The sequence below is a fragment of the Nuphar pumila genome, chromosome 9 (genome assembly GCF_984573655.1).
Source record: "Nuphar pumila chromosome 9, dmNupPumi1.hap1.1, whole genome shotgun sequence".
NCBI lineage: Eukaryota > Viridiplantae > Streptophyta > Magnoliopsida > Nymphaeales > Nymphaeaceae > Nuphar > Nuphar pumila.
In genome coordinates this window covers 120,946,739-120,968,800 of record NC_143257.1, presented here as the reverse complement: position 1 = coordinate 120,968,800, position 22,062 = coordinate 120,946,739, and the positions used below count along the sequence as shown (strand labels likewise).

The 22,062-nt window shown below is 38.8% G+C and overlaps 2 protein-coding genes across 5 annotated transcripts; one reads left to right on the top strand and one right to left on the bottom strand.

Annotated features, from left to right (window-relative positions):
• Window positions 1-1,489: 1,489 nt before the first annotated feature.
• On the top strand, window positions 1,490-3,112 carry LOC149829129 (uncharacterized). The gene is made up of 2 exons (XM_090017290.1): window positions 1,490-1,751; window positions 2,271-3,112. The coding sequence occupies exons 1-2, from the start codon at window positions 1,569-1,571 to the stop codon at window positions 2,883-2,885; spliced, it is 798 nt and encodes a 265-aa protein (XP_089873416.1). The 5' UTR covers window positions 1,490-1,568; the 3' UTR covers window positions 2,886-3,112.
• Window positions 3,113-3,893: 781 nt separating this feature from the next.
• On the bottom strand, window positions 3,894-20,764 carry LOC149829128 (calmodulin calcium-dependent NAD kinase-like). 4 transcript variants are annotated; one of them, XM_090017907.1, is made up of 9 exons: window positions 20,513-20,764; window positions 20,193-20,385; window positions 15,285-15,508; window positions 15,111-15,172; window positions 10,766-10,993; window positions 9,950-10,076; window positions 9,192-9,508; window positions 5,945-6,089; window positions 3,894-4,314 (listed from the first exon to the last, which is right to left on the bottom strand). In XM_090017907.1, the coding sequence occupies exons 2-9, from the start codon at window positions 20,383-20,385 to the stop codon at window positions 3,994-3,996; spliced, it is 1,617 nt and encodes a 538-aa protein (XP_089874033.1). In that variant the 5' UTR covers window positions 20,513-20,764; the 3' UTR covers window positions 3,894-3,993. The 4 variants fall into 4 exon arrangements, with proteins under 4 accessions (XP_089874033.1, XP_089874034.1, XP_089874035.1 ...); XM_090017908.1 differs by lacking the exon at window positions 20,513-20,764 and adding an exon at window positions 18,483-18,728 and having other exon boundaries at window positions 20,193-20,330; XM_090017909.1 differs by lacking the exons at window positions 20,193-20,385; window positions 20,513-20,764 and adding an exon at window positions 19,564-20,086.
• Window positions 20,765-22,062: the final 1,298 nt, after the last annotated feature.

Here is a 22,062-nt window from a genome sequence, read left to right as displayed (position 1 = left end):
TCATAATTTAAACAATCAAATGCTTGTGACATAAATAGGCTTTCTAGTTTTGGGTACTTTGAACTAAGATGCTTAAGTAAAATAAGTATGCAAGGATAAATATTGGACTCAATATTAAAAAAAGAATTCTCAAACCATGACAAAAGCTCACATTCATCTACTTTAGCTGAAATCTTCCCTATATATCTCATTGCATTAGATGTGTCATGTGTAATACATAATTTCAATGATGGCTTCTATGTGAAAGCGAATTGCGAATATACTTAAGTAAATAAAAATATCATTAAAGAAAAGTCTAATTACATTTATAAGAACTCATGAAAGTTATTTTTCAAGCATTCCATTGGTGATTTTTCTATTAGTCATAAGTCTTGTTACGTTGCCTTTGTTGATTTTATTTTAATGATTTGAAACTCTTGCATTTTCATAAATTACTGAGTTGGATAAGATGTTTCTAGGACAAGTCAAAGTGATATCCTCTCTATTGTGTACAATTCATAAAATGATCACTATCGACATGAAGCATGCTTCCACTTGTATTTGGGCAACAACTTGAAAAGGCTAAGGAGAACCAATGATAAGTCTCAAGAAATTTGTCTTCCATTGAACAAATGAAATTAAGCATAATCCTCTAAAAGAAAGATGCATTTCATAAACTAATAAGCTAGATTCACAGCATTTTATAAGCTAATCAATTAGATTCATAACATAGTGTACCCCATATAATTTATGCTCATCTACCATCTACTTATCTGTTTTATATGAGGAAAACATGGGGATTTATCTTAGATCTTCATGAAAGGGATACAAAAACTGTAACCATGCAATAAACTATCAAAATCCACACAATTAAGTGCTTTCCTTGGAAAGAAAATGAATGTTTTCAATCATTAGACTATCACACTGGGAAGCATGTGTCACCTCTGTCGCGTTTAAATGCCAATCAATCAATCAAAATCAAACCACATTTCCAACTTTTTTGCTTCACGTTCACTAGAAAACTAATCCCCCATCATTTAAGATCAACATCAGTGATTGAAACACCTAATTCCTTGATCGAATGACCCAAAACCTTTGCCATTACCAAAATGATGCTCTTCCAAACCAATGTGCCTTCCACACCCTATATCTCCCCCATTCTTGAATCAAACCAAGCGACCAAGCACTCATTAGAAAGCTAAGAACTTTAGCTAAACACCAGTGAAAGTCCCAAGCCAATTGACAAAGGGAAGCCCAAGTTAAGCTCAACTAGAAAGGGTAGAGAAACACACCCAAGCCACCCCCAACAATGTACCACCCAAAAGCAACCCAAAAAAAATTGCACTATTAAGAGCCGTAGATAACTTCAAATCTCAAGGCCCACATTTGAAATTTTGAAGGGAGAAATCCGAGTGAAAGGCCCGTCGACCAATCAGAGTCCACCTTTTGCCTACCGTCCTATTGCCGGTGGTACTATAAAATCCCTCGCTTCGTTCTCGTTCCTCACCTGCGTCTTTATCCTTCTTCCTTTTCTTTCTCTGCCTCTGCTCATCGATTTCCTACATTTCCGTCGACGAATTTCTCCCAGAATGGATCCTGCAGAAGACACCATCGTCGCCCCTCCGCCCGCCGATCCTGCTCCTGCACAAGCAGAGGAGAAGCCGAAGGCGAAGAGGGCTAGGAAACCAGCAGCTCCCAAGGAGCCCAAACCAAAGAAGGCGTCTGCATCTAAGGGCTCTACAGCTCCTTCCTCTCACCCTACGTACTATGAGGTATACCTCCCATTTCAATTTCGGTCCGTTTCTTCGGTTTTAGTTCGTCTTCTGGCTAGCTTCAGAGATTCTTGTGTGTTGATTAATATTATTTGATTTATGAGATATGCCCACATTCTGGTTTCAGTAGGTTTCTTTGTTTTCTGTTGGTTTTAGATCATCCGTCTTCTGCGTCAGTCTATTTCTCTGATTTCTATTAGCTTTTAAGGATGCCCATTCCCAGAGATCCCCATCCATTAATTTGATCCTTTTGTATGGTTTCCATTAGTTCTCAGAGATACCCCATCTTCAACTTTGAATCGATCACTTCAATTATTGTTGGATTTCAGGGATATCCATCATCTCTTTTGAATCGTTTTCTTCAACTATTTTTTGGTTTTAGAGATACCCATCTTCTCTTTTGAACTGATTCCTTCAATTATTTTATAGTTTCCGATCCCGTCTTTGATTCTGATCTATCTTTTTAGTTGAGTTTGATCTTTGATTCAAATCGTTGCTTGTCTTCGTGAGAATGTGCAGATGGCGGTTGAAGCGATCAATGCAAGGAAGGATCGGAAGGGGACGAGCCAGTACGCGATCGCGAAGTTCATCGAGGACAAGCGGAAGGATCAATTGCCGTCGAACTTCCGTAAGCTTCTTCTGGTTCAGCTGAGGAAGTTGGTCTCTCAAGGGAAGCTCGACAAGATCAAGGGCTCCTTCAAGGTGCCGGCCCCCAAGCCTGCTGCTGCCCCGAAGAAACGGGCCATTTCTGCGAAACCGAAGGCCCCCAAGTCGCCGGCGAAGCCTAAACCGGCCGCAGCAAATCCGAAGGCGAAGTTGAAGGCTACCAGCGGCGTAGCGAAGCCGAAGGCTACCAGCGGCGTAGCGAAGCCGAAGGCTGCCACTGTGAAGAAACCTGCCAGTGCAGCGGCGAAGAAGCCAGCCGCGAAGGTGGCCAAGACGTCTGCTAAGGCGTCTCCGAAGAAACCGGTGAAAAAGCTGGTGGCGAAGAAGCCTGCAGCAGCGAAGGTGGTGAAGGGGAAGAAGCCGAAAAGTGTGAAGCCGACCAAGCCGAAGAGCGTGAAGACGACCAAGCCGAAAAGTGTGAAGACGACCAAGCCGAAGACGACGACGAGGAAGAGGGGGGCGAAGTGAAGAGGGAGTGAGTGGTGGTGGTGGTAGTGTTGTTAGGAAAGGGGCCTTGTAAATTTTTTCTGAGTAGTAATCTTTTTTTCTCTTTTGTACAAGGGAATCTCTCTCTCTCTCTCTATTTAATAGGAATGGAAAATCTTTGATGGTTTTCACATGGTGGAGATGTACTTTCCCATGTCTGTATCTGAGAATGTAGGGAGATGAATAGAATTCGATGCTATTTCTTTTGTCCCTCCCCCCCTCCCCCTCCTACTCCTCCTCCTCCTCCTCCTCTCTTGTTGATAGGGATGGACAATCTTAGATGGCTTTTACAATGGCGGGGATAGAGTTATGGACTTTCCATGGTCGTATCTGAGTAAAAGAACGCAGAGAGATTAATGAAATTCGATGAGTTTTTCCCCCTCCCGCCTCTCTCTCTCTCTCTCTCAATCTCAATCTTCGTGGTTAGTAAAGTAAATTCTTAGATGGCATTTACGTAGTGGGATTGGACTTTCCCATGGTCGTATCCGTTTGAAGAAATTCAGAGAGGAATAGAATCCCAATGTTTTCCTTTTCCTTTCAATTTTCAAAGACGCGCGTTTCAGTTTGAATGATGACGGATGTCTCCGTTTTATCTTTTCCCTTTTTCTTTTGCTTCTTGCACTTTCGGATTATAGATGACTCTCCAAATTCCAAATCAAAGTGGGTCCCTTTTTTCAAGTTTATATATTTGTTTTTTTATTTGATGTGTAATGCGATTTTGTTTACGTCTAAGGAAGATGATCTTAGTTGTGGATGCCTCTACCACGAAAGATGATATATAAGCTTTGGTGAATAAAATGTCTAATGGTTATTAATATTTATCACAAAAAAAAAAAAATACAAAAACTAGCGCACAGTCTATTTCGGTTGATCCATTGCACCAAACTCAGCTATCTATCTCTGCTTTTGCCTTGCTAACTAAGAAGCTCTGTAAATGCATAATTTTGAGACACAATTCCAACATAAGGTGGGGTCAACCAGGGCTCCATCGTCAATTAGGGCTCCATCTTAGTGGGTTCCTTCTCATTGAAAAAAAACAATACAAAAACTATCTATCTCTTGTTTAGCTGAATGAATGGCTTTTGCCATGCTAGCTTAGTTCATTCCTTTGAGAATTCACAAAGCTTGAAAATTGCCCTAAGAATTTCTCTGAATTGATTTGTTTACTCATGGGTTCAACAACAATTTCAGTCTTTGTAATAGCATTGAAGAGATGAAGTTTGTTCTCTCTTCTAGATGGGGAGGCTACCACATCTTTCCAGATCTGCTTTGCCTTAATGCAAGGGTCTGCTTGCTTGTACAAGTCTTCTACTGAATCTGCATTCTCATTCAGCGTTGCAACCCTCTCAAGCCAGTAATAATCTTCTTTTTCAACTAGTAGTTTGCTGTCCGCTCCTTTGACTGCAATCACCTGCAAACCATGCAGTAAAGCCTTTTCATCAGGAAAAAAGTTCAATAATTTGGTTCATGCAACTGAAAACAGATTTCCATGACCCATTTTGGCCATTGAATATGCATTCACCACAAAATGATGAAGACTTTTTTTTAACTAATATGTTGATATGCTCTATCCTCATTTCTGTGGACATGGATTGTACATCTCATGCAATTCATGAAATGAAATTCTGGATTCCACTAGAAGTGACTTCAATTCCATGAACCAAAATCAAACACCATTAGTAATTGTCAGAAATGCCAAATGTAGGATAAGGTTGTTATCATTTAGGGTATAAATTCAATAAAGATGTTATTCCATTGAAATAAAGATTTGGTTAGTCACTATCTTTGATTTGTGCTAAACAGAATTGGTAAGATTTTTCTTTTTCTTGCATCAACAGTTTTCATGGGTCATAGCAAGTCTGCAACGTTTCTTACTTGTAGTGATAGATAAGATATCACTGTCCTGCCTTGTGTTAGTGTCACAAAATTCAAAAATGATTTTTCATGGTGTTTCAAATACATAATAATGTGCAATATTTTTTCATTAACCCAATTATGTAAATTATTGTTTCACCAAAGAGTATAAGATTTAAGATGCCATCATGACATTTCAAGACTTATGGTGAAAAATGGGACTCGTTAACTTGCTATCCAATAAAATTGACACAGGACAGTGAGCAAGGCAGCTTTTCCGTTGTCTAAACATAAAAGGAATGGGTCACATAGTGGCTCCTCCCTTTTGATGATATAGCTACACTAAAAAGTATATCTATATGGGAAAATATTGGATACATTCGAGAGCACCACGCTCTCTAGCTAAAACTCGTAATTATGAAGTTTGTTTCATCAATTTGACCCCATTGATGGGTTTAACATTGTCCATTTACTAGGGAATGCACTTTTGATTGAGTAGTTAGTTTCAAGAACATTCTTTTATCAATCGTGAAATGTTTGAATATTGTGGACCATTGAAATTAATCTGGTTACATATATAAAGTATTTAGTGTTATTGAAGGCACATAACTATCGAGCATACATTACCCTTTTTTTTTTCTTCATATTTTTAGACTTTTGTTTAAAATAGGATCCTATGGATGTGATCTACAAGGTTTTTTTTTTAGTAGAAAATGAGTTTTGAATCATGTGATTGTGACATGTAAGTAGGTTGTTAATGTTTCCAAAATCAATGGTCCACAATATGCTAAAATTTTGTAACTCAAAAATCATACTTTTTGATCGAAATTACATGATCCAAGGTTTGATCCTTAGCAAACAAACCATCTATGGTCAGATCAAGTTAAATAAAGCTTGAACCTATGATATATATATATATGGAAACTAAACACAATGAAGAATAGTGAATGTCCTGTATCCATTTCATGATAAGGCAAAACCAGAAGTGTTTTAGCAGTCAGTATCTTAATGTATCATCAAATTGTAAGACAATATTTAATGAAGTATTAATGTACTGCAACTTATGTCTTATAACCACTATTTTCGTTATCAGATCCTATGGTTTGCAAATCTAACATTCAAATCAAACATCTATGAAGTATAATTAAAAAAGAAGAAAACATCTAAAAGGATTTTGGCAAGCTTGCCTTAGCAGGCCCCCCCAATACATTGGTGCAGTAGAGCTTGGCATGATCCACCAAATCCAAGTACTTGGGGAAGGCATTGGCAAACATTTTGTGAGATCTCAGCTGGGACTTTACCCTCACTGCTCTTCCCGTAGTTATGGCCCTCCTGTAACCAAACTTTTATCATAAGACTGCAGCAATCTTCTAATCATTGTATAAACTACTTTTCCAAGAATATGGTAGGTCTCTTCTCATAAAAAAGAAAAGGACATTGAGAATATTTCACAACTAAAGGAAGAATGTCATGAGTAAAATGTTGGCTTCCTAAGTAAGCCTGGATAAGTGCTTGCTTTTTCATTTTTGTTTATTTTGAGAAAACCCTTTACATAAATGTGGCGACAGTAGAGCCTGACTTTTAAGTTCTGTAAGAGGCTCCCCTTATCACTGATTTAACTAATATGCATAACATTTGTGTTACAAACCAATAGAGAACCAATATTCACATGACAAGGATTATGCTCCACATGCAATCTTTGATGTGCTAAACTGTGGGTTATAAGCACCTCTAATTCCGTATTAATCATTTTTAAACTACTAAAAGCTTAGTCAAAACCATGTCATTATATATCAAGAGAGAGAGAGAGAGAGAGAGAGAGAGAGAGAGAGAGAGAGAGAGAGAGAGAGAGAGAGAGTTAAACATCGATCATTGATCTAAAAATATAGATTTTTGAGTAGTGAGATTTGAGTGCATTATGGACTGTTGATTTTTTAAGCCCTTAAAAAACCTGCTTATATGTCACAATCACATAATTCTGAACTCATTTTTCGACAAAGTTTTTTTTTCAACAGAGAAAAATAGAATTAATATTTCAGAACTCATTTTTCTAATAAATAAACCTTGTAGATCACATCCATATGGTATAGTTTACAAAACAAAAAATAAATAAAAATATGAAAGAAGTAAATTTATATTCAATAGTTTTGTGGCTTCCATAACACCAAATATTAACTATATATATATATATAGATATATATATATATATATATATATATATATATATATATATATATATATATATATATATATATATATATATATAGAGAGAGAGAGAGAGAGAGAGAGAGAGAGAGAGAGACCACCCCTTTTCCTCCCCTTCAAAATCTCTATGTTAAATATATTTTTTTGACAGATCGACCGCATGGATGTGATCTTCATGGTTGAAAACATATGAATAAAATATTGACATAAGATTTTTTATCTGTAGGAAAGATTTTATAATATAAAAAATTCAAAAATATAAAAAATTGGAAAATTTCATAACCATTGATTTTTGGAACCTTGTAAAATCCTATGTGAACATCAAAAAAATTTGATTGAAGAGTCTATTCATATGCTTTCAACCATGAAGATCACATCCATATGGTTTAGATTTGCCAAATAAACATATTTTACATAGATATTTTGAAAGAGTGGACCATCCCCCTTCTCATTTAGGGTAAATATTGACTACTAATGAAGGTGAGAAACTAATGAGTAGAAATCACATTTTTTTTTTCAAAAAATTTCTATTTTTTTGTAGATTAAATGTCACTGATGTGATCTACCTGGTTTGTTTAGTAAGAATCTTGTTTTGAATCATGTGATTATGACAAGTAATTAGTTTTTTAAAGGGGTCCAAAAATCAATGGCCTAGAATGTGCTAAAATTTTATAATTAAAAAGATCATATTTTTACATAAAAAAAGCATGATCCAAGGATTGATTCTTAGTAAACAAACCATGCTGAACACATCTATGTAGTTAGATTGAGTAGATACAACTTGCACCTATGATTTCTAGCTCAATAGTTTCTTACCTTCATTAGTAGCCAATATATATAGTAACCACATAGTGGTCTACTCTCACCTAATAGAACTCTAGATTTTCAAATTTTATGAACCTTTAGGTTTTCTAAGAACTTTAAAATCAATGGCTCACATTGTTTCAAAGTTTCATCACTTAAAAAATCATATTTCTATGTCCAAAAATTATGATCCAAAGCATGATTCCTATCAAATAAACTATGTTGAGTACATCCATCAGTTATGATTCAGAAGATACAACCTACAACTATGATTTATAGTATATGGGAGTAGGTGCTCCCGGAGCATAGTAGCATTCCTCTCTCTCTATATTACATGTATAGGGAGATCGTCCAACCAAAGGAAGGTCCAAAAACTACAACCAATGATAATCAATGTTATTCCTTCTCTAAGGATTGAGTTTTTCATTGATCAGACTTTACATATTGGATTTTTATCATTCATTTAGTGAACGATATTTTTTATGTTTAGTTGCTTTTCTGAAAATGCTAAAAATCAACGGCCCACAATACTTTGTATTGTAAAGTTTTAAATGCATTGTGAGCTGTCAATTTTTTACATTTTGAAAAACATGCCTATAGGTGGTAAAGTCGTTGTGTAAAGCATATTCTTACTAAATAAATTATAAAGAACAAATATATAAGGTCTGATCAATAAGATGCTCAAGCATTGGAGAAGGGGAGCCGTTCGATTGTCGTTGGTTTTAGATTTTGAACCTTCCTTTAGTTGGACAGTTTCCTTCCACACACACAAATATATATATATATATATATATATATATATATATATATATATATATGACAGTTGTCATGACTGCCACTAATACTCCAGATTTAACCAAATTGAACATGTCGTACCTGCAAAGCGAGTCTGACCCTTGTTTGACGAGAAGCCCATATATATATATATATATATATATATATAGAGAGAGAGAGAGAGAGAGAGAGAGAGAGAGAGAGAGAGAGAGAGAGAGAGAGAGAGAGAGAGAGAGAGAGAGAGAGAGAGAAATGGGTATGTGCTAAATGATACATGCTAAATGATTTTTTTTGTTTTATTTTTAAATTCTGATCGTACAGATGTAATCTATGCACTTGATTTTATAAGGATCAGCTCTTGAAATGTTCAATTCAGACACATGGGTGGGTTTTTATAAGGTTCGAAAAATCAACGGTCCAAAAACTTTGTAAACCTTCAAATATCACTTTTTTCATAAATCTACCATGCCCAACACATTTATGAGGTTTAGCTTGGAAGTTTATGAATTTGTCGTGTTTCATGATTACAATATAAACTATGATTTCGTTGGACTAGTTACCCCAATATCACGATATTTTGGAAACTTCAAAAGGCGTTAATTCACTTCATGAGAAAAACATGTTTGGTATTTCCACAAATTACAAACTAACCTGATTCCACGGACTACGGCTAGGTGAGCATCACAAACAACACCAACAAGCTCTATCCTGTAAGGCTTCCTATCCTTCACACAATTCTCAGTTGAGGCATCATCTTCTTCCCAGTAGTTTTCATTAACAGTGCCATCACCAGCAACCATGTAGCCAACCCCCATCCTGTACCGCATGCGGTGAACGTTCCTAGCCATGGCTATCGTCTGTCGCACAAACGGCTCCCATGACAAAGTCCCATCCATGATAACGTCGCGCCCCTCGTTTAGCGCCGTTACTAGCAGTGATGAAGCCGCATTGGTAGATGACTGATGCACCTAGTTCAACCCCAAGGGAACACAACCAAGAATTCAAATGACAACTGGGCGGCAAACTTGTTTTAGATTTTACCCAAGCCAACGGTCGTAAAAATCACTATATATATATATATATATATATATATATATATATATATATATATATAGAGAGAGAGAGAGAGAGAGAGAGAGAGAGAGAGAGAGAGAGAGAGAAGATCAACATTAATACTCATGAAGATCAACAAAATGTTGAACCCATGAACCGAACAAGTAGAAAACAAAACTAAAATATAGAAAAAACAAAGCTAAAGAAAAAAAAACTACAGACAGCTAGCAACAAAACAACAAAACCAACTCAACCAAGGATATATATATATATATATATATATATATATATATATATATATATATATATAGAGAGAGAGAGAGAGAGAGAGAGAGAGAGAGAGAGAGAGAGAGTACCAACTCTGCAGTTTGGATCATGTCATCATGTCCTCTGGAGCTAAGAACTCTGAAGAGAACGTCCGTCTCCTTGAAGGCATCTGCTTCCACCACCACTGCATTCTTGGCTGCCTCTGCCCAGAACCCACTGCACATGAATGGGTCCCACAAGTTAGCCCCACTCCTAAAATGATGAAGATTCCGTCGTAGCTAAACCCATCACGTCGGGTTTGCTTAACTGATCCCCATAGCCACACCGCCAATTGTATGACTTGACTGCATTTTGAGTTGGGGCCTGCATTCTATCACTGCGGGACGAGTCTCGATCAGGTGCAATCACATGGCACAAAATTTATTATTAAGCACTTGATTGCCCTCTATCAGGCCTTGGGTCCCACAGCTCCTGTCCCTCCCCAAGATGGATGGTGATCATTGTGCTTAATGTACAAATATTTGTGCAATCATATATATTGCACCTGATCTGAAATGTTGTCAAGTGATCTAATCTTGGTCTGTAGTCATGTGAAATGAATGTAATGGAATAGAAGACTACAAATGCTCACAAGGGGTTTATTCATCTGATAGGGGTGACTCATGAATGTTGCCAAGTAAATGAGATTTCACAAGTTCAAAACTCACAGGTGGCGCAAGATCGAAGCTGGGTATAGTCTCTGGTGGATAAGAGAGAGGTGGGTAAGAGAGTCGTCATGGGTTTTACCAACTGAAAACCAACCAATGCGTGGTTAGTGATTGGGGGAGGAGGGGATTCCCTTGGCCTATAAAAAAAACTGAAAAACCATAAAATGAGGAAAAGCTGCAGGTTTTTGTAGTCCTTACTCTCTTTTTATGTCCTTAAGTACAGTGCTCTTGCCTGCGCCCATGCCACCACCCATGAGAAGGAGAACGGGGCTTCGGTCACTCGCCTTTGCCGCGACCATAACGTCAGTACTTGGGGAGGAATTCTGCTCCGGCCATATCTTCTTTAACTCCTCTACCAATGTGGAGAAGACCCTTGCCACCTTGAGGTCCTTGCTCACCTTCTCGATCCTTTCCATCCTCTGTGTCCTGTGCCAAGTTACACGGCATTAGTCCAGGTCAAACACATCTAAGTTGATCTGCCCAGACCAAGATTGAAAATGTTAGGTAGCATTTGATTGTCTCAAGTATACTCGGCTTCATATGATAATCAGACCCATTGGATCCAACACAGTTTCTAATCGGACTCTCTTCTTTATTACCAACCCCTGACCCTATAGGCTTGATACGGGTCATACCCAACTTATTGACAACCCGACCATGATTTGACTGATGACCGTGATTTGACTGACCCTTAGGTACTTGATCTGATCACTAATTGTCCTCTCATCTGATCCGCTTTCTTATAAATATATATAGAAGATGCCAACCCGCATTTGTGATCACTTCATGACAGCTCTAGGCAATTGGCATTTACAAACCAACATACTGTTTACCGAGTACCTGGCCAAAGTGATGCCAAGTTGCCACAATGTTAGGCAATTGTCATGGGTGAGAGCATGTGAGGTGATCTATATTTGAGGAGTCTAGAGCCTGTATAGAAATTCATAATTTTCACAGATCCAACTTTACGATGAATTGGTTGGGGTTGCATGAGGCGGTAAACTCAAATTTTTTTGAGAAGGTAGTTTTATAATTTTAGCTAGCAACACTACTTGACTCCATGTAAAATTAGTAGAGTTTTATTTAAAGAGGCATCCTCTTCTTTATTGTCTATTTCAATCAATAAAAGAAGGCTCATGATGTATAGCTGAACCAGTGGCGGAGCCATGGGTGGGCGGTCGCCCACCCCAGAAATTTTTAGCGGACCCGGGATGGGTCTGGCCCCGGCCCGGATCCAAGAATGGGTTAAAATAGTAGGGTCGCGGGGAAGGGCTCGCAACGCCTTTCCCTGCACCATCCTCCCCCTTCCTCCTCACCCCCCGTAACGGCCATCGCAGGTCGTTGCGTTACCAGTGGTCGTCGGCTCCCTCTCATCCTCTATGTTTCCTTCCCCCTCTGCAATTTTCGGCGAGCCGATCCCCCGCGCCAACCCTACCGCGATGAGCATCGGCGCCTCCCGCAGGTAAACCCATCTCCTGTTTTTCTTTTCTCTTTCGATCAGGATCACTGAAGGGTCGACAGACGATCGGTGTCCTCTGTCAGAGCCTTCCCCTTCCCAGGCTTCCCCCATGAGGGTTGGAGGTTTGACAGAGGGTTGGTGGCTTCTGTCGGAGCCTCCCCCTTCTCCTGAGGCCATCAGAGGTCCGACAGAGGACTGGGTGTCCTCTGCCGGAGCCTTCCCCTGTGAGGATTGGAGGTCCGGCAGAGGGCCGGTGGCCTCTACCAGAGCCTCCCCCTTCCCCTGGGGCCGTCAAAGGTTCGTGTGGCCTCTGCCAGAGCCTCCTCATTTTCCTTCGGTGGTTGCCGAAGGGTCGGCAAGGCCCGACTACCTCTGTCGGGCCCTCCCCAACCATCTGAGGTCGGTGGGTGAGTGCGGGGCTAGCAGAGGTCCCGACCACCTCTGCCAGGCCTCACCTGCCCCTTTGGTCTCTCCGGCAAGACGGGGGCGGCTCGTGTCTGCTGGCAAGGGGCTTTGCCTCTTGTCTCTTTGTTCTTTCTGGCAGGACACAAAGGAGGAAGGGGGCACCACCCCTGTCCTCGTGCCTGCTGGCAGGGGGCTTTGCCCCTTTTATCTTTCCGACAGAACAGAGGGCCTCATCCCCTGTCCTTGAGCCTCTTGGTAGGGGGCTTTGCCCCCTGCCCCTTTGATCTTTTCGGCAGGACAGGGGGCTCCACCCCTTGTCGTTTTGATCATCGACAGAGGCAAAACCCCTGTAGTCACTGACTGAATGCTTCTCTTATGTGATTTTCTTGAAACGTGCAACACTTGGATAATTTTTTTTATCTTTTTAATGATTTGGCATTACTTGCTAGAACTTGCGAACTGAAAATTGGGTTTGGACTTACTTGGCATTACTTCAAATGAGGTAAACTGATTATTTCATGTAAGAGGAAGATCAGGAGATCACATCGAGTTTGGACTTTGGAGAATTTTACGGTACCTACTGCCACCTTATCTAGAATTTTACTTTCACTTGATGATTGAGAGCTTTAGATTCAGTTCATATCATGATGTTGATACTCATTGCTTAGTTACAAAATATGGTTTGACACCTAGCTTCATAAAAGATTGTCATTTTTATTTTGCTCGATTCTTTTTTGCAATGAGATTTGGCTCCTAGAACATTGTCTTATTTTTTTTTTGTTGCATAGGAATGGATAAGTTTATAATGAAAAAGCCAATCTTTGATAAATCTTCTGTAACTCGAGAAGGAGAACCAAGTCAAAAAATAAGCAAAACAGAAATTGATGAATCAGAGTTACCTGCAGACCCTGCACTTTGTCCTTCTATTTCTAGTTATCATCCTAATATCCAAGATAATGTTCGTAAAACATATATGATCCGAGGTCCTTGTGAACCTCAAGATTGTACGTTTTATCTAAACCACAAAAAATGAAGGTTCATTCCAACTTGTTTGCAGTGTTATCTTTTCAGGCCAAAAAGCACATGGAAGATTAGTCCAGATGCATTCATATCTGAAGGATTTGATAATTGACAAGACAAGAAGAGGTTTGATAAACATGTTGGAAGCTTTAGCAGTTTTCACAAAAAATAAGGTTCATTCCAGCTTGTCAAAATTTGATGCAACAAAAACAACATATTGATGCTATACTTTATAAACAAAGTGTTCGATAGAAAGATGAATATAGACTTCGCCTTTGAGCAACTGTTAATGCAATCAGATACTTGTTAAGTCAAGGATTAACATTTTGAGGGCATGATAAAGCTGAAGAATCTCTTAATAGAGGAAATTTTATTAAGTTATTGAAGATATTTGCAAAGATCAATGATGACATAAATAAAGTTGTATTGAAAAGTGCTCCAGAAAATAACAAATTGATATCTCTTGATATACAAAAGAATATTGTCAACGCTACTTTTATACAAACGACAAATGCTATTATCATGGAACTTGAAGATATTTTTTTTCTATTTTACTTTATGATTCTCGTGATGTATCAACTAAAGAACAAATGACTATTGTTTTACGGTTTGTTAATGAAAAAGTTCGAGTGATTGAGCGTTTTCTTACTCTTGTGCATGTTCTTGAAAAAAGTTCTATGTCACTCAAACAAGAAGTTGAAGAAGCATTTTATAAGAATAAATTAAGCATATCAAGTTTGCGTACACAGGGTTATGATGGAACAAGTAATATGAGAGGAGAGTTTAATGGATTGAAAAGTCTTATATTACATGAAAATGCATCTGCATATTATATTAATTGTTTTGCACATCAACTTCAATTGACATTAGTTGGTGTTGCTAAAAAAAATTCATTCTTGATGTGTTTTCTAATATATTAGGCAAGTTGCCAACTTTTTTCTCCACTTCATGCAAGAGATCTGAGCTTATTCAAGAAGCAGAATTTATGTGAATTGCTGAAGCACTTGCATTGGGTGAACTTGAAACAGGACGATAAATAAATCAAGAAATAAGTTTCAAGCGACCTGGTGATACTCAGTGGGGTTCTCATTACTTAGGCTTTCTTTTTCATTAGGTCTTGTTAGGCCCTTTCAAAAATAATAGTTGTATCTTTTCTCATGTCTAACACCGTAGATGTGATCTATAGGTTTTGTTTAGTGAGAAACAACTTTTGGATCACAAGAATCTGACCTGGTTTTTTCGGTGATTCAAAATCAATGGCTATGAAGGTACCAGATCTTTTCCGACTTAGAAAAACATGTTTTTCTCATAAAAAAAACATGATCCAAGAGTTGATTCCCACTAAATCGTGCATGCTAAATACATCTAACTGTTCAAATCTATCATAAAACACTTAAAACCTACGTAGAAGAATGAGAGAACGAGAAATGAGGCCTAATATGTTTAGTTATATATATTACTGGGCATGGAGTGGGTCTAGTTCATGTAATCCTTATATAACCCAAGTATGGTTTTTCTTATGATGGACCTGATTGGAATCAGGTCCGATACCGTCACCTTAAGTCAGATATGGGCTCGGACCATACTAAAACCACACCATACTAATTCTAAGCAAAAGCCATACTAAAACCCACACCATGAATATGGATCAAGACCCACCTGGTAGCAGCCATGACCATGTTTTTCAGCTTGCTTTTTTTTGGAGAGCCCACGTTTACAGCCTTCAGAAAAGAAGCAAATGTCACCACATCGTTTGAGAGAGAGAGAGAGAGAGAGAGAGAGAGAGAGAGAGAGAGAGAGAGAGAGAGAGAGAGAGAGAGAGAGATTATTAACCTGACTAATGAAGGATGATGCATGGTTCCAGTGAAAGACAAAGTAGCTGAGAATGCAAGCATCAAGCTCATTAATGAGCTTCTCATAAAGAGATTCTGCATGTTCTTCATTGGCAAACAAGGCATACATGTCTTCCTCAAAGCCCTTTTTGCCTCTTAGGTAGTCATCAGCCAATTTGCAGAAAATGGGATATCTTTCTGCATCTTTGATACCCAATTGCCTTGCTGCAATCCACAAAGGCAGTCCAGTTATGTCATCATCCTAATAGACTAATAACATATTATCACTTCAATTATCTTTCCCAAATTGTGCAATTTTAACTATTTGCTTTTTAAATGACCATCATTGAGAGAAATGCCATTTCTGATAAAAGAATAGTCACAAACTCATGATGGGAAAGAAGATAACTGATCCCAATCCTGGTTATTTAGCACATGACTGCCTTCAACAATTGGTAGATTAATATATAATAATGAGAGCTATTGTTGGAACATCTGGGTGTAGACACTTGTATAGCCCAAAATATACCCATTGTATGATTTATGGTTCACAACCATCAACTACCATATAAATAAATAAATAATATATATATATATATATATATATATATATATATATATATATATATATAACATAGGCTAACTGAAATAGGTAAACCAACAAAATTAGTAAACTGGTATTCACCTAGACTTTCATAGAGTTTTTTTTTTTCTAAAATTTCACCGTACGATTGCAATATACAAGTTTGGTTTTATAGAAAGGGACTTAAATCATCCAATTACCATGTAGGATATTTTGAGGCTTGAAAATCAATGGCTCAGAATTTTTGTAAATATTCAAGCATACAAAATCATATTTATTGATCCGATTACAATGATCCAATATTGGATTCCAAAAAAATGGACCACACCGAATGCATGTGCATGTTTAGATTTGCAACCTTATGAAAATCTCGGTTCATAATAGCTTACATATTTTTGTAGGTTTTCGTGTTCCCGTTTCTTATATATATATATATATAAAGAGAGAGAGAGAGAGAGAGAGAGAGAGAGAGAGAAATGAGACCGTCCAACCAAAAGAATGTCAAAAATTTATAACCAACTTGGATCGGATAACTTTGCTTCTCCAATGCTTGAGCATCTCATCTAATAGATCTCATATATTTGTTTTTTATAATTTATTTAGTAAGAAATATACTTTACATGAAGACTTTATGATATATAGGCACGTTTTTTAAGACCTGAAAAATCAACAGCTTACAATGCATTTAAAACTTTATAATACAAAGTATTCTGAGCCATTGATTTTTAGGGCTTTTAAAAACACATCTAAACATCAAAAATTCATAATCCAAAACATGTTACTCATGAATGATATAAATTTGAGCGATGAAAACTCGATCGTTAGAGAAGGAATACTATATATTTTGAACCTTCTTTTGGTTGGAGGTTTCTCTCTCTCTCTCTCTCTATATATATATATATATATATACAGAGAGAGAGAGAGAGAGAGAGAGAGAGAGAGAGAGAGAGAGAGAGAGAGTATCATCAAACACCACTTTGTCTGAAATTGGACCAACATAGACCGTTGATCTTTCATGATCAACGCCGACACACATTTTTTTTTTTACATTTTTTGACATTTAGACCACAGCTAAATGTCAAAACACACACAAAAAAATACACCGGTGCCCAATAAGCCTGACGTTATGCTGGATCCTATATATAGAGTAATGGGTTCCTGCTAAACCCATTTGGTGCTAAACGTGCTAAATGGATTTTCAGCTTTTTGGGTGCTTTTTACGCTGTTTCGGCCTTAAATATGTGTTGGGCATGGTCGATTTACTAACAATCCACACCTGGATCATGTATTTTTTATGAAAAAAATGATGTTTGGAGTTTAAAAACTTTACAAAGATTTTGGACCGTTGATTTTTTTGAACTTTATAAAAACCTACTCATGTGATGGAATCAAACTATTCAAGAGCTGATCTTTATAAAATCAAGTACAGAGATCACATGTGTACGGTAAGAATTTAAAAATAAAAAGAAAAAACTAGAAAAACCTATTTAGCACCAAATGGGTTTAGCATGACTAATTACTATATATATATATATATATATATATATATATATATATATATAGAGAGAGAGAGAGAGAGAGAGTAATTCAGCATTACCACTTATGAAGATCAACAAACTGTTGAACCCATGAACCCATGAACTGAACAAGAGCAAAAGCTAAAAACAAATAAAGAAAGCACAAGAGAAAAGAACATCAGACAGATAAAACGGGCTCACGCCGAAGCCGCTTGCCCAGATTGCGGCAAAGGAAAGATAGCGTCAGCAGGAGAGAGCGGAAGATCACTAAGATGCATACGCAAGATCGCATAAACATCTACCAAGATCTTATGCACCAAGTTATGAGTGTTAACTGGAATATGACGAAAATGAGCATCGTTTCGTGCCATCCAAACAAACCACCAAGAAGTAAGCAACCACATCCGCCAGATGAACCTCCACCTCTTGCTGCGCCTAATACAAACCGGCCCCAAGATCAGATCTAGCGCAAAAAACTCCTCCTTAACAAATACTTCCGGATGCCTCCAGGTCCTGCTAAAGATTTCCACAAATATTGGGCAAGACCAGAACAAGTGAAACGTAGATTCTTCAACAGCCTGACAAAGCACACACCAACTCGGGAGCTGAATGCCCCACTTCTTTAAATTACTATGGGTCTGGATCCTATCGTGCAAAATTAACTAAGCCAGGACTCAAGAACAAGGAGAAGGACCCTTCGCCCAAAGCACATCCTCGGGCAACCAATCAGCCCCCGACGGGAGCAACGATCTATAGACGTTTTTTGTGAGAAACTCTCCGCTTGGCGTCAAAGCCCACTGCTACCACTGACCAAAATTTCCGAAGTCCTCAAAATGGTCTCTAAAGCAGGCTAAAGCCCTCAACCATGATTTACGCAAGTGCAAGACAACCAAATCACGGGTTCCCAGACGAACCGGGATAAGAGCTAGAACCCCATATTTAGCAAGAAGCAAACTAGCACAAGGGTTATCCGGTTGGTGAGCCAACCAACATTGCTTGGCGACAAGAACAATGCTTCGCAGTCTGGGCGCAGGAATGCCTAAACCAGCTATACGCCGAGGTAAGACTACTGAACGCCAACCAATCAAATGACGCTTACCCTTGAGTTGACATCAAGACCATAGAAAACCTGCCAGCAAGCGTGTCAGCTGCTTCTCTACTCCCACAGGCATCACAAACATAGACATGAAAAATTCTGGAATTGTTGAAAAAACATGTCTGACTAAGGTTAGACGGCCAGCGATGGAGAAATAAGACGACTGCCATGAAAGCAATTTGCGCTTCACTTTTTGAAGCGTCGGAGCCCAAGTAGCTGAATTGAGATGCTTCACTTGTAACGGCAAGCCTAGGTACATAATAGGCAAGTCAGAAATAGTGCAATTAAAAATTCTCTTTCCAGCTGCAAGCATATTGGCATTAACATTGAACATGGTAATAGAGCATTTGGTCTCATATAGAGAAAGCTCAGATAGGGAGAGAAAGAACTGAATGATAAGCTTGAACCTAAGCATCTGTTGAACATTTGCACGACAAAAAATAATCATATCATTAGCATAAGTAAGAATATGACTCGGGAAGTCGGAAACCTGCAAAGGTTCAATAAAACCCGATACAACAGCCCGCTTAAGCAAGACCACAAGACCCTCAACAACTGCATTGAACAACAAAGGCGATAGGGGGCACCCTTGCCGCAAACCCCGTCCCAACTTGAACCGGTCTCCTCTAATACCATTGATATTTAACATGGCCTGGGCATTTGAGACCAACTCTCTCACCCAACCAGAAAAACGACGACCAATATCGAAGTTTGCTAACATTTGAAATAAGAATGGCCAATGCACAGAGTCAAAAGCTTTATGAAAGTCTAACTTAATGACAAAATAAGGTTGACCGCTATGCTGTAAGGAATGAACAACCTCGGACGCCATAATGAACGAGTGTTGTACCCTCTTATTACGGATAAAGGCGAACTGAGAGTCTGAAAAAATCTGGTTAGCCACCAATTTCAACCTATTCGCCAAAACCTTGGCAAACATCCGATAGAGAGCACTCATAACTGAGATTGGTCGGACATGAGAAATATCAACGGCCTCATCATCTTTCGGAATGAGCGAAATAATAGCAATATGAAAATGATAAGGTAGTTTGGAGTTACGATGAAACTCATCAAACATGCTCACCATGTCTGATTTAACACAGTCCCAAAAGATTCTAAAAAAATCGACATGAAACCCGTCAATGCCAGACGCTTTCCAACCCGATAGATCCTTAATGACCGTAAAAATCTCATCGTCAGAGAACCTCCTTTGCATAGATCTGGCTTGCTCAGGCTGAATTGAGCCAACTAGTATATTGCCAAGGATACCCTCTGTAGTTAACGAAGCAGAATATAAGTCCTTAAAGTATAGCTAGACTGCCGGAATAACGTGTTGATTGAGATAAGAAACACCCTCAATGAAGAGAGAGAGAGAGAGAGAAAGAGAGAGGAATAATATGAACATATAAGATACGGAAGCAGATTAGGTCATAATGAACATGAGCTTGTTTTCTCATGCCGACATCGTGGCCGTCTTTTTGAATTTTTGATGAATGCCACGTGGTTTTGTTGACTTTTGAGCTTTTTAAAATGCAAATCGGATGGCCACGATGTGGGCATGAGCAAAAACGCTCATGTTCAGCATGACCTGATCTGCTTCCCAAAATGAAAGAAAAAGCGCTCATGTTCAGCATGACCTGATCTGCTTCCCAAAATGAAATATATAAACTAAGGGAAATGGAAAAACAAAAAAAAGTGTCATCGGTGGCATACCAACGTAGTGAGAGAAGCGTTCAGGCATCTCAATTTTGCCGTCCTTGGTCATGACCAAGAGAGGGACGAGCCTGTTGTCTCTCCTGATCAGCCTCCTTCCTTCGTAGATCATGAAGGCCACGGCCCCCGCTGCCGAGACGATTAATGCAATGGAAGAGGAGAGCAGCCACACGTTCCCTCTTGCTTCTGCCATCTGAGGAGATGAAAAAGTCTCGATAAGAAGAGAGTGAACCAAAAGAAAGGAAGAAGAAACAAGGCAGATTGGTCCATGAAAGTGGCTAAAGAAAGAGAGAGACGACGAAGAAAGACCATGATCTTACCCTCCATTCTTCCCATCTTATGCTGACTGAAATGAAGAGCTCAACAAAGGCGTGCGGGCTTTAACTCTTAGAGCCGGCACTTAAGGACTGAGATTGACTGCCACTCCAATAGATGGCTGGTGGTGGTGCCCATACACAGTGGATGCATATATATCATGTCACATGTATGCCGGGTCGGATCTGGTTCTGTTCCAGGTGGATTCGAACCCAGATCTGACTGAAGGTGCGGGTACTGGGTTTGAAACCGGTTCTTTCATATAGAAAACTATACCCGAAACCCTATAAGGATTACATGTAAAATAATATTTATTATCTTTTTTATATTGAAAAATCATGTGTTAAAAATTCTGGTTAGGCCTTTTTATGGTATGAAATTTCACTCAGCTCTATATACTAATTGGATCCTTTAAGTCTGGCCCTGGATTCTAATTGGACTTCATTCTTTATCACCAAACATGACCCTATAAAGTTTTGTATGTGTCAGGTCTGAGTCAAACTCAACCCACTGACACCTTTATCTTTTTTAAAAGGCAAGCTGGGGTTAGGCAGACTCCACTTGTTAATATTCTTACCACTGAGGTTTGAACCTGCAGCATCCCAAAGATGGGGACTGACAGCTCCTACCAACCACACAAAACCCTGATGGTATTGACAGCTCTTACAAACCACACAGAACCAGAAAAATTCTCAATTAGCTAGTTTTTTTTTTGTTTTTTTTGTGGCCAAGAAAAACCCTCACCAACAACCGGGTTACTTAATGGCCAGCCTTCTTGCAAGGTAAAACTTGGGGTTGATGACATAACCTTATATGCCTCAATCATGATAAAGCAATGGCAGCCCCATGTACCAGCAGGATTCGATCATGGTTGGTAGGAGCTGTCACTTGTGGTGGGACGTTATAGGTTCAAACCCCAGTGGTTCATTGAATAATAACTGGTGGGGTCAGCCCAACTCAGCTTGCCCTTCAAAAAAAAAAAACTTAGAGGTGTTTGATTGCTTAGATGACTAAAGTTGGGAAGCAGATCAGGTCATGCTGAACATGAGCGTTTTTTCTCATGCCGACATCGTGACCGTCTGTTTGCATTTGGGATGAATGCCACGTGGTTTTGTTGACTTTTGAGCTTTTTAAAATGCAAATCGGATGGCCACGATGTCGTCGGCATGAGCAAAAACGCTCATGTTCAGCATGACCTGATCTGCTTCCCTAAAGTTGGGATGTCAACATTAAAAGTTTGTTGGACATCGGACCGACCTGAATCCATTTGGTCCGGTTTGGTAAATCCTTTTACATCTGAATGTAAAACCGAGTCAAACTCCGAGTAGAATGATTGGATTCAGTGTTGATTCATTTTTACCAAAAAAACTAAACAGGTAGTCATAAGTAAGGGTGTCAATGGGTCAGGTGGGTTTGGTTCAGACCCAGGTGAAACCAGATTTGAACCACATTTTCGGGTATGATATCGGGTTCGAACTTGGGTCTAATTGGGTCCATTATAAGAAAAATCATACCCAGACCCAATAAGAACTATATGAACCAAACAGGACCATAC